Source organism: Daktulosphaira vitifoliae, unplaced genomic scaffold, assembly GCF_025091365.1.
Source record: "Daktulosphaira vitifoliae isolate Bord-2020 unplaced genomic scaffold, ASM2509136v1 Scaffold_2, whole genome shotgun sequence".
NCBI classification, from domain to species: domain Eukaryota; kingdom Metazoa; phylum Arthropoda; class Insecta; order Hemiptera; family Phylloxeridae; genus Daktulosphaira; species Daktulosphaira vitifoliae.
This window is the reverse complement of record NW_026099573.1, coordinates 32,390,338-32,404,432: the sequence shown is the minus strand read 5'-3', so window position 1 is coordinate 32,404,432 and position 14,095 is coordinate 32,390,338. Positions and strand designations below refer to the sequence as shown.

The following is a 14,095-nucleotide window of genomic DNA, read 5'->3' as shown; positions in this document are numbered from 1 at the left end:
AGAATACATACTAACTTTTAAATATGCAGTAACTTAATGTAAAAAAAAAACTCTTGTTTTAAAACGAAGTTGTTGAGGCTGACCAGAAGTTTGTGAGATCGCATACATATGACTATGACATATAATAAATCCTGATCATATTTCTTCGCATTCCACGACTTAAATATTTATCTCCAACCGTTTGTGAATGTGGTCACGTACACCTCCACTCAGCCAACTACGCATACACACATACTGGCCTTGTAGCATTGGTCTCTGAAAAGTGAAACAAACATGTGGTGTTCTATTGACTATCTGATAAGTTTTGCCCGTTGGCTTTTGAAATAAGAATACTTTAAAAATCTCACGTACACACTGCAGAAACTTTCTTAAGAAAGTGCGCACCTAATAATATATGCAATTGACTTTGTACCGGATCAGACCACTGTATTATATATTTATTTTTTCTATCAATTTTCATGAAAACAAACAGTACTTTTTTGTATTATTAAGGCATATATCCGTAAATAGTATATTTGCCCACAAATAATCTGTATGAAAACTAAAAATTTAATGTTGCATTTTGATATACTCTTTTTTTTCACAAGAAATAGCTTAAAATTAGCATAAAATTAATAATAAATCCATCATTATTCTATATAAGAGTTATACTTCTTAGTGTATATTAAAATTTTAAGCCGAGATATAATAAATAAGTTACTCAGAAACTTTAGTAATTAAAAAACTTATTTAAGAGTAACTTTAAAATTTTAATGAAAATTATATTACATTACTTCTGATAAAATATATTACTTTAATCATTCTTTAATAATACCAATATTGTTATTATTTTTATCGAGATAATATAATTTTTCCATTTCTTCAATGATGACTTTATACATTATTCTTTATAAAAAACTCATAAATAATATTTCCATGTTATGCACTTTGAAATATTAAAACATACGCTACAAAATAGATTTAATGAGTATTTTAATATTATTAAGTCAGAAGTTAGGTGAAATGTCAAAGACTTTAATTTTAAACTTTAGTTTCATTAAAATTATCTTTTAAGTAATTAATACTTCATTCAAAAATAGTAATTGTCTTATTATTTTTTCTTAAATTATAACTTATTGAAATATACATTTTTATAAAATTGATTAGAAATAAATCTTATAAGAATATTATTAAACCAATTTTTCTAACTATCAAAAAATGAATTATAAATACTAAATACACGTATACCATAAAAATCCCAATCTTAAGTTATAATACATTGATATGTGTCAAACAATTAAAAGTTGTATACATCGATAATAATTTTGTAAAAATTAATTTCTCTTAAATGCTATTAGTTTTGCCTACACAGCACGCCGTTTCTTAATATATTTATATTACTTTTTACAGATGTTCCTGTTGTCACCTTGGAATTAGGTAAAAATATCAATGGTAGTGCAATAAAAGAAGGTATGGACGTCTATTTTGAATGTAACATTAAAGCTAATCCATGGGTGTATAGAGTGACTTGGAGACACAATGTAAGTTAAATTTTAATATATTTTTTTTACATTTTACTATAAGATAAATAATTTTTTTAATTTACGCAACATTAATTTTTGTCAAATAAATTTTTATTTTTAAATTAGATTTATTTAACATAATAATCAAACGCAGTTATGTCTTAATGATTTATTACTAAAATATTTAAAGGAACTTGAATTCATAGAAAATAATTTAGTATAAATTAAAAATGATATATTAGGTGTCATTGTGACATTGTGTAATTTGGTATCACTTAAAATAAGACTTAAAGAAAAAGTTAAAAAGTGTTTCAATACATTTTAATACTTGAATATTATTAAGTGCCATTGTAACAAAACAATAGTTTAATTAGTTAAAATTACAAACTTTCCCAAATAATGATTGTTAAAGATATATAATTTCAATAGCTTTTGCAATTGATTTCAAAATAATTTTGTTTTAGGGTAAGCCTTTGAACAACAATCCAAGCGTAGACACATTTGTAAGCAATCAAAGTTTGGTATTGCAAGGAGTTACTCGGGATCGAGCTGGTATTTATACTTGTGTTGGAAGTAATCAGGAAGGGGATGGTGTTAGCAACCCGGTTAATTTGGATGTAAAATGTGAGTAAAACAATTTGCGATGAAGTGAAACTAAAGTTAAATCATTATTCATGAAAGAAAATTGTTTTGAATTTAATGCCAGTTTTCAGACATTTTTTGAATCACAAAAAATAATAGTAAAAATAAATTTTAGTCGAACAAAAGGGATTCAATATATCTTTTTTTTTTTTTAATATATTTCAAATAACATCATGGACCACTCTGTAAATACAAAGTAGTATACATAATTAAATTAATATTTTTTATTTATAAAAATTTACGGCGATTATTAAAATAACAAACATATTTAGTTTTTACAATTATTAAATTATGTTTGACCATATCAAATATAGATAATATTATTACTCCAATTTTTAAGGTCAATTACAGGCGCTCAGTCAAGTGCAGATAATTTTCATAGAAAAACTTATACATCTATAACTAATATTAAGCATAAAACAATTTCGTTTTTTTCTCAAAACATATTTCAATGTTTAATATCATAAAAAAACATATTAAAGGTCAAATTTTCATTAAAATTTTAAATGCTACAGATAATTTAACATTTAAAAGTGTATATATTTATTAAATTCTTCCTTAAAATCTACACTAAAACTATATTAAAAAAAGTTTTTTTTTTAATAAATAAAAACACTATTATTTATTATAAAATTTTTATAGTACTGACGGATAATTATTATTAAAAGAATAAGAAACGAAAACTGACCGGATTATTTATATAAGTTAATAAATTTGTCAAAACATCGTGAATTACTCTAATAGTCAAATACCTAATTTATCACTTGAAGTTATTATCAGTAGCAGATTTTGCACTCTATTAGGACACTTAATAAATCTTATAGCAAACATTTTAAAAATATTGCACTTCATATATATTATCATATAATAGGTGTTATTAATAAAATTTGCATAAGCAGATTTTAACTAAAAAAAATAATCAATACACCAATAATTAGTTTTGTTTTGCCGAAAGGTGATTTTAAATACCTACAAATATAAAAAAAATACGTAATTCCTATGTTATTCTTAAATACATTATGTGTTAAATAAAATATGATATCAACAACAAGAATTTTATTTCTAAAACTACATTCCTCGATCACTCTAATTAATACTTTTTGTGTAGTAGATAAGATGAAAAAAACCAAACATGCAGAAACAGTATTTTCTCACGAATGGTATAATAATTTTTGATCTACTACATTTATGTTATTTATTTTGTTTTAAGTAATTGCACACTCTGGAACTACAATAATTATAGTTTATTTTGAAATTATTAACACACCACTATCACTAATAAATAATATATATATATTTATTGACTGTCCTATGACATTTATGATTGTTAACGATTTTGTCTGTATTTTAATTTATGACAGAATCTTATTGATACCTTCTTTGTTATTTACAATCCTGAAAAATGTTTACTAAAATTTAAACTAAGTACCACTTTCAAAAACTAAACTCTAGTCACTCATATGGTTATTTTTGCCAAAGCTGTATGATCTGGCGATGAAAAATGACTTGTTTATGTATCACATACAATATGAAATTATATTAGATATATTTATATAAAATTTATTTCTTTATTTATTATTAAATTTTTTATACTTGAAATAAAATCATCAAATCAATAAATTCTTTTATAGGCATTGTAGAAATTAATTTTAAATTTTATGAAACACATTCCATACGTGAAACATAGTTGTAAAAAATAAAAAAGGGCTACCCAAAATGTTTTATTGTGAGTTTCATTTTACGTCATTATGAATAACATAAAAATTATAAATTGCTATGGTACATTGATGTTTAATACATCAAACGTTTCGTGTATGAAATAATTTTAGCCCCTCACGGGCTACTAGCGTTCCTAAAAGTGGTTACTCACATGATGTACACCATTGAGTAGTAGTTATTTAGCTAATAAAGTTTCATTAGACTCTCACGCGTTCATTATGTATCCCTTAAAACGAAGTTAATGACTCAAAACACATAACACCGAAAAGGTAACGTATGATAATATAACTTCATACCATATCCTTTAAACAAACTTTTCTTTGAGTACAATATTCTATCCCATAATTGATACTAAATTTTAATTCCATAGCGTTTTTGCATTAAATATTTTTCTATTTAAATTTTATTCCGAGTAAATTTGTTCAATAAAAGTGAAATGCTAACATAAATACTCTTCATTAAACAACTTGCGACCTAGAGACTTATGATTCTTTCAGAGATGATGCTTATCCCAACAATTATTTGAAACGCATATTGAAATTTTCCCGAGAAGTTCAAGTTATAGAAAACTAAAAAAACAACGTAAATGTCTTGCCGCATACTCAACATTTTGCTTTGTCGATTTTTAATGGAAAAAATGTATAAAGTTTACTCGATTAAAATGTCTTGCAACAGTAACTTTCAAAGAGTTTTCTGAAGCATCCATCATCTTACGACCAAAATGTAGGCAACAATAATATTGCTATTATCTTTTTCGTTCTAACTCTTTCTTCCATTCAATTACTTCTTAGTCATACTTTCTATAGATCTTTTGATATTTCATTTCAGAAGTTTATAGCTCAGAATAATATTTTTGAGAATAAAAGTACGTTTTGAAACTAAATGTAATGGTTTAGTGAGCAATTTTATTCGTAACTGAAATAAAAATAATGAAGACATGATTTTATTACAGTTATGATGATTATAAAAAAAAATAAACATGTATCATATATGTATGTTTGTTTGTAGTTGCTCCAGTTTGTCGACCTGGACAAGAGACCGTTCAAGGAGTAGGCAGACGAGAAGCTGCTAAAGTAGTTTGTGAAGTCGAAGCCAATCCTTCAGATCACGTACAATATACATGGCGATTTAACAATTCGAGAGAGACTGTTCGACTAGCACGAGATCGGTACACTGAGGATGGGCCTCGCAGCACAGCAGCGTATACTCCACAAACGCCCCTCGATTACGGAACTTTGATGTGCTGGGCCAGTAACGAGTACGGCAAACAAGTTACTCCTTGTGTTTACCAAGTCATTGCAGCTGGTAAGCATGACATACTTACCTTAAATAACACATATCTTAATGAATGGCTATTTACGTTGATAGTAAATTAACTAATCAACGTACTCGGGTAAAATAGTTTTCCGAATACCTTTAAGACTACAATATTATTATATCAAATCCAAAAATGATTTTATGTTTTATTTAATAAATAAAATAATTACTCAGCCCGAGATAATCAAAGTTGAAAATCTTAAATACTCACATTTTGTATTGTAGAATTCTTTTTTTTTTTTTTGACAAAGTATTCATAATTATATAATTAATTACAAAAATACCGAATCTTGAAGAATTAATTAGCATTAGTAGATCCTATTATTTGAAATCCATAATTATGAAACATTTTAAAAACATAATGAAACCTAAATAAAAAAACAAATCGCCGTTTGAATCATATCTAAATGTATTTATGAAAAGATGTACTTAACACAAAAGCTAATAGTGCAGTACTAATTTAAAAACCAATTAATTAACGCTAGCAGGTAACTGTGAACTATGTTTACGTATTTTATTATGTCGAACGTCGATTAAAGGTTTGTATATACATTTTTTAATACATATAGCTGGCAAATACGTACTTGCACTGTTGAGTTTAAGCGTAATTTATTGTAGATTAATATCAGTGTGATAAATTTCAATTGAAGTAATAGCTAAGATATAAATTGAAAAAAGAAACGGCAGCTGAGTACACTATAATAAAGTGTAGTAATGTACATTCGTTAAGAATGAAAACAAATAGTGTTCTTAAAGACATGTTAAAAGAAAACATAACCCGTTTTGAAGAACTTTATGTCATCAAAATATATAAAATTTATATGTACCTTAATATTAATATAAATAATTTTGTACTTGAAATTGTATACCGTAATAAATAGTAAATAATCTTGTTTAAATTTCTTCGTGTCACAAAATCTTAGGATCAATTGACTTATAACACAAACGAATTTAATAAGAAAATTGTGTAACTTTGGATAAACTATTTAAATTATGAAACACGTAGTAATCGTAAATCATTAGCCTATTATATATAACTGTTATTCTCGTAGGATATTATCCGAACTAATTATGAAAAAAAACAATCGCAATTACACGTGTTGATGAGTTGTATATCTCCTGGACATATCAGACAATTTGTCTAAATGAAATTTTCAGTTAGAGATAGAGGCTCATTGTAATTATTGTTTATACACACTGTTAAAGTGCATATATAAGGAAAATTTTACCAAATTAATTACTTAAAAATATTTTACTATTTCTATCATACTATGAGAAGAATGAAAATTAAAATAACGTATATGTTAGAACTAATATATCTGTATATTAGTTCTCTCAAGCTTCCCTAGTCATTTTGGTGATTAATACAATAAGTTTTAAAAAATGCAATTATGAGATTTGTGGAAGAAAAAATTAATTTTAATTTTAACTACGATATAAATCTGAGAAGGTATTAATTTTACTACGTATTTTTTTGTATCCATTACTATATATACTCAATCCTTACAAAGCCGATATTATTCAATAATACGTCAAAAGTTATCAAAACTTATCTAAATTAAGATAGTACCCTTCAAAATTGAAAATATTTTCCTAATTTTTCATATATAGGAAAGTTTTCCCAAAACATAACGTTTTTGAAATCTTTAAATTTTAAAATTTTTGACTTAATTTTTTTCATGTCACATTTTTTTTATATCCGACTTTGTTAATGACATAAACGGGGATTCAAAAAATCAATGTTTTTAGTAAAAGTAGACTTTTTTAACTTGGTGTAAATAGTTTGGTGTAGTCGAAAATTATGTAATATTTTTGTGAAAATAATGAATTAAATACTTTAAATTTCATTTTACGCTACTCTAACTTTTTGAAAAATCAAGATAATTTTTTTGGAAGGAATACATTAGATGTAAATTTTTATGCCATATATTTCTATTTTTGTATATCTGGTTCATCCCATATATTTTATAAAGATGTCAATTAATTTTTTTTTTAATGGCAACATAAATATACATTAAACTAGCTTATAAAATAGTAGAATCTATCAAGAAAATGTCATATCGATAACAACTTTTGACCAGTGCTTAGGAAAATATTCTATACTTAGGCGAAAAACTGTGACAGAGTAATGATTAATGATTAAAATAGCAACATCTACTACACTTGACATCCAGTGATTATTTTAAAATGCTAATAATTTTCTAAGTATTGATCTGAAATATTTAATAGACCAGTTAATTAGTTTAATACATATTGACATTTAAAAAGACCAAGTGTACACGCCTATAAAATATGAGGGATGAACCTAAAAAGTATTTGTTTTTAAATAAATTAAGAAAAATAATATGTATCATATAAGTTATATATTATGTTACTAACAAAATAAAAAAATTGTTATTTTAAAAGAAATCGAATGGTTAGTGTTAAATAAATATGAATTGAACTAAAATAAATTTAAAATTTGATTTTTTAGTCGAAGTAAATTATTTAAAAAAAAAACATTTAATTTTATGCTAAATAAAAGATAAACAGTAATTTTTCATTTTTAAGGTTCGATGTTCTCCAATCAAAAAATTGGGCTAGATATGGAAAAATATTTTTTATTTTTGTAACAGATTTGTAAAATGCATTTTAAGTGATAAGAATTATTTCCCAGTTTAATGGTGATATTAAAACGTATAAACTATTATGTCATCTACAATAAACACATGTTTAATTTTATGATGAGATTGCTTGTGTAGTACATTTTTACCAGCTCACAAACTTTTTAGTTTGTCCGCAGCGGAAACGCTGGAGTCGTCAACTTGTACACTGACCCGCCTTTTAGTACCAGCCAAGTGCTAAGAAGTTTTCAAAATAATAATAGTATTATTATATTATTCGGTGTTCCGGTTATCTGACATCCGGCCAAACAAAACTAAAACCTACAAAAGGTTTTTATTCTAACTAAAAACTTGGTGTTTATATTTTGGAACGTACATTTCGTCACCATCACATTTAACTTTTAGTCAAGTTTTAGAAAAAGTAGCCAAATAAATATTTATGTATTATATATGAAATGTTTTTAGCGATTGAAAACTAATAGTCTAATATTTATATACAATATCTTTAAGATGTATATGCATAGAAAATACTGATGCACGATAACTTAAGTGTTTTATCACCGAAGTTGCAGTAAAATAAATTTTACCATGATAGTAGTGGTTAGAAGAACAATTACTGCTTTATTTTTTAGCTTTGGTGCGAAGCTGAGAAAGTATCGGTTTCGTGATGGTATGTGATTATTTTGGCATGTATTTATTTACTTATGTCGGACCATGAAACTTTTTGGCTCTCACTGGACCTATTTAATGATCATTACGTCAAAAGAAATCTATTTTAATCTAGTTGAACCAAGTATTGCCGAATATTAAAAAAAATTCTTCAATTTTATAAATTTAAAATAATGTCACAAATTTACAACATCGTAAAAAATGAAAGTTTCAAAAAAATCGTTTTGAATTTTAAAATCTATGCTTTTTATGGTTATGATGTTAATCATTGTCAGATATCATCTATACTTGTTCCAACTGTGCCACAACTCCACTGTGATGAGTTTTTTTGAATTTACTTACATTATTTACATAAATACACAATTTCAATCACTAAATACTTTAAATCTCTCCTTTAAATTAGTTAAAATTTATCGATGAAAATTATTATTATTTTTTACTGGATCATATATCAAATATTTAAAAATAAAATTATTTTAAAGGTCGGCCGGATAGCGTGGAAAATTGTGTAGTAATGAACCAGACAGCTACTACTCTGTCTGTGCAATGTCAACCTGGTTTTGATGGTGGTCTATCCCAACGGTTCGTCATGGAAGTATACGACCGACATGCTCAGACCTTAGCAGGAAATGTCACTTCTGATGTTCCGGTGTTTACCGTAGGTGGCCTCAAATCAGGAATAGGGTTCGATGTCAGCCTGTACGCATATAATGCCCGAGGATCGTCTGACCCCATTCAACTGCAATCGTTTACATTGAAATCAGCTGAAAAACGCACTGGTATGTTAATATCAAAAATATATTCAGAATGTAAATTTGACTCATTAGTCCAATAATCAAAATAGTTTTCAAATAAATATATTAAAGTAAATTTGAAGTTTAAAGTTCTTAGTTGTTATATTTTTTAGCTGTGACACCTGCTGCCAGAATAACTCCTTTAATAGGAATTATTATTGCTGGCGGAATATTGTCCATTTTGGCACTGGCTTGTGTAATTGGCATGGCAATAGCTTGTCAACGAAAACGTTGCCAAAGACGTCGTCGAGACCATGAAAGATCCACTGATGAATCCAAAACTGCAATTGGAAGCGTAAGCGATCATCGATCAGACACCTCTGACGACGGTTTAGATAAAAACCCAGACATTATACCACATGATAATGGTAAAAAAAATTACAAATATTTTATCATTTGATACATTTTTCAACCAGATGAATAATAACCACATTAAGTTATTGTTAGATTAAAAAACTTTACTTTCAATTTTAGTTGTTTTCATAGACCGAATTTTATTAATTTTTGTAGAGTATTTAGACGAAGAAGAAAAAGCATTTGAAAGACTTAATAGTAATAGACTGTATTCATCACGAATTATTGATCAAGATCCATGTGAACAACAGGTATTATATTATAATAAATCTTCTAATATTTGATTAGTGAAGAATTTTGCTAAATCATTAATTTTAATATTTTTCATCTTAAAGATATGTGGAACAACAACTCCACAACCACCGCAGCAACAGGCCCAACAACAATTCCAATATGGATCGGATGTGAACGGTGCTGCTATGCTTTCACCTCAACTTTCCCAAACGCCTATCTCAGGTGCTGTTTATCCGAACCTTATTTGTCCAGTACCACCACAGCAACAGCCCGTCTCTATACTACGGCACTCCAGTGACCATCATAACTTGGTCCAATACGTTTCGATTGAACAACCACCACGGTTAATGCTCAACCACCATCAGCTGCACCAGCATTACCAACAACAGCAGCATCCGTATCACACTGCTCAGATGCGAGGCCCGGGGTCGAACAACATAGGCACCATTGGTAGACACAACCAGTTCCAGGATCATTCCGTGGAAATCCCATTGTTACTAACACCACCGCCAGCGCAACACATGCAACGGGAAAGCACGGTATAGCCATTGAACGTGCATGATGATTAAACGCTACCTTAATGAAGCGCTTTGTGTTTTGTTTACGACGACTATCATTTGCGATTCTACGGAAGAGTTTCTTTTACTTGGAGAAGTTGACGTATTGCGTTAATATTATCATTGCAAACCAATAATATTGCTGTAAATATTCCCTATAACGTGACTATAAAATTTATAAACGTATATAAAACCTTAACTATTAACATTCTTAGATTCATCCATAAGGAATAATTGTAAGCCTGAAAATTAAAACGAATTTTAGCAACAATTTTTTGTGAATTTCTATAAATTCGTGATTTTTTTTAAGTAGAATAAAGTTAATTTGCTTGAAATCCTTAAGCGTTAGATATAACTATCGCTTTTCTTCTTACTGAGTTCAATAAACCCGCATAGAACAAATATTATCTTCAGTAAAAATTTATGTTTATTTATTTACACTTGATAAATTTATGTATTAAATGCCAGTTAAAAAGCGTCAACTTCTCTATGGAAAAATATGCATGGCTGTTGTGTTACTTTTTACAGTATTATTACTCTAGTCCTATTTTTATGTTACATTTTAGCCATATTTTTTATTTTATTTTATTATTTGTTATATTGTAAGATAATACAAATTTATTTTGTACCTATAGATTAAACAACATCTTTTCTTTTATGTACTTAAATTTTGCTGCATGTAAAATATCACAACATTTTTATGTTTATTTTATCTTACTGTATTTTTAACGGTTCCTATGTATAGACTAATGTAAAATCACACTATTTATTAAAAATCTTTATCATATTTAACATCAGTTCTTGAGTAATTAACTGCGTAAACTACTTTTTTAGTGTCAATAATTTGATAAATTTAAAGAAATATTTTACTAAAAACATATAATATAAAATATGGTTTGTATAACAACAACATTTTCCTACTTTAATTTTTGAAAAAAATAATATACCTCTAATATAGAAAATTTATTAAAGACTATTCATATTTAGTTAAATATCAACTTAAGTTGATACGTTTTTTATTTAATAAACTGTTTTTTAAATTTAGGTGTTATTTCTTAATATTTAAATTATTTTTTAGTACATTTCCTTATTTACAATAAATTACAAAACTTAATAAGTCATTTCGATTAAAGAAAAGAATTTGATTTATTTATTTTTAAAAATAATATGTATGATTTTTGAAATGAAATTCGTCTCAAATCTTTTTATGTAATAAATTTGTATTTTACTCTATAGACTGATTCGGCGATGGACCAGAGAAGTATTGTGAGTGGGAAAAATTTTGGAAGAACAGTACCTCCATCCCAAATAGTTGCGGCCACTCGATTCTGACAGTCAGAATTTGAATCAATCCCTGAAGATGATTTGGTCATGCTATAAACAGGCTTAAAAAGAATTATTATTTACTTTACGATTACTTTAACTTTTTTACTATCAAAATTTTATCCATAGTATACTAGGGAATTTTAAGTACTTATGGCGGACTTAAGTAATTATAAGAAATAAAAAAGTCTATTTGCATAATTTAAAGATATTTGATGTGGTTTATTTTACAGAACACTTTTATTTATTTAATATAAATCACTGAATTTTAACGAAAACATCATTAAGAACGTTGTTATTTTTTTAATCAGTTAAAATGATTGTTAGGAAAATTTCTCATGAATTGAGTATGTAAATAAAAATGTCACTATCTGTATAAATTTTTTTAGCGTCGAACTTTAAAGATAACACATTTAAAAGTAAGGTCAATGTTTAGTTTATTATTCTATCAAAAGCTTTAAGTATCATATTAACACAATAGTCAGTTGTAATAGAATTATAACTACGTAATCAATTTTACACAAAAAATAATTAGTACATTCAAGAGTGATATAAATTGACGTTTGTTAATATGTATTATAACTTTATACACTCTATTGAAGTTAAATTTATTTCTCCATCGTTCGTCGCTCAAATATCAATTTGATAATCATAACTTTTATTATAAAATAGTTATAATTTTATGAAACTTAAGTTTAATGTATATAATGTTTTTTATTTAAAGATTTGTTCGAATAATATAACTATAAATATATATTAAGTATGTTAATGTACCGTAAGGTGGTTAATGATTTGCAATGATTTATAACATTTAACAATGTATTTTTTATAATATAACAGCGAAAGCATAATGTGATGACTATTACAATACTTTACTACGGTTATAATTATTTGTCTTTGACTAAAAATGATACCTGTTATGTTTGACGTGTGTCCAAATAGATTTTATGTTTTTTTTTTCATTAACAGTATATTATATAAAATCTATTATCTTGTTACCATTGTATTTTAATAAAACATGACATTAGCTCAACAAAAAAACAAACAATAATCCTTAAAAAAGCCAAATTTAAGAAAATAACAACTATTATATAATTAAATTATATAATAACAACTAAGAATAATGAAATTATTTGCATAAATATTTTATATTATTTATTTCACCTAAAATTCAACTTTCGTGAGCTAATATTATTAGAAAAAGTTACCTTGTATAGAATTTATTCATAGTTATAACAAAGCTTTTTAGTTTAAAAGTTAAGTAAAGCTTATAAAACATTTGGAAAATTAATCAAAAGAATTCTTGTCATGAAGAGAAATAAAACTTTCTAATCAAAGATGATATGTATTAAGACTTGCATTTTATTTATTTTCTTCATTAGTTAATTAGGAAGCATGAATTGAAAAAATATGGCTAAAATTGTATAATAATTATGTTGTAAATAATTTTTCCACCAAATAGTTTTAGACGATTTAATTAAAATTGTTAAAAATAATAAGAGGTTATATTTAAAAATAGTTATTTAATGCTTGGCGCCAAATTTAATATTATTCTAGAATATGTACTATTTTTTTGCCGAATATAACGTAGATAATAATTTTTAAACTACCTTCTTCCTGTGTACTTATTGTAAATTGTTGGATATTTTGCGCAAAAAAATGTATTAAGCCAATAAGTTAAAATTTTTCTATTATCCATGAGCAATTTTATCATTATAAGATACATTAAACCTACAACTCGTATTTACTTTTTATTTCATAATTTTAAATATGTGTCATTGATAACATCTTATTATAGTCATTAATAATTGAATAAAAATACTTGTTTCTATTTATGATTTATATAGTGAACTATTTGTTTATTTTCTGACTCATTTGTTTATCATAATAAAAACCATCAATTATGTGTCTGTATAAAAAATAGATGTAACCTAGGATATTGTATAAATAATTATTTCATAATTATGTTTCAATAAAATATTACATAAAAATGTTTTTATTTAATTACATTTTTAATAATTGTTATTAAACTTATTGTATTTTGTGTATTATAATACTTTTGTCTATACCAATGAAAATATAAAATGTTTACTATCAATAAATTTAGATGACTAGTCAGACAGTTTTATATTAAAATAAAAAATAAAAATGTAATAATTCTTTATCTCGACATTATTTTAGTTGATTAACATTAATTGATAAGAATATTAAAACTGATAGTTTATTTGTTTAAGATTCAAAAAAAACAGTGCAATCGAAACCCAGAATAAAGGGGACTAATATATTCTTAACGCTGGCAGTGATTAAAATCATTTACACAACACGCTTTAGTGGAATTGTGATAAAATAAAGTTTGATTATTATGACTTTTGTTGATTAAT

General features: G+C 25.9%; 1 protein-coding gene across 1 annotated transcript in view; it reads left to right on the top strand.

The window, feature by feature from the left end:
* LOC126899860 (nephrin-like) overlaps positions 1 to 13,639 on the top strand; it is a 170,936-nt gene extending 157,297 nt beyond the window's left edge. Inside the window, exons 8-15 of the mRNA XM_050675089.1 lie at positions 1,390 to 1,520; positions 1,967 to 2,126; positions 4,872 to 5,168; positions 8,935 to 9,231; positions 9,360 to 9,614; positions 9,757 to 9,851; positions 9,936 to 10,373; positions 11,628 to 13,639. Coding sequence (XP_050531046.1) covers positions 1,390 to 1,520; positions 1,967 to 2,126; positions 4,872 to 5,168; positions 8,935 to 9,231; positions 9,360 to 9,614; positions 9,757 to 9,851; positions 9,936 to 10,373; positions 11,628 to 11,723 — 1,769 coding nt within the window. The 3' untranslated portion in view covers positions 11,724 to 13,639. The remainder of the gene's footprint in view (positions 1 to 1,389; positions 1,521 to 1,966; positions 2,127 to 4,871; positions 5,169 to 8,934; positions 9,232 to 9,359; positions 9,615 to 9,756; positions 9,852 to 9,935; positions 10,374 to 11,627) is intronic.
* The last annotated feature ends 456 nt before the right edge of the window (positions 13,640 to 14,095 follow it).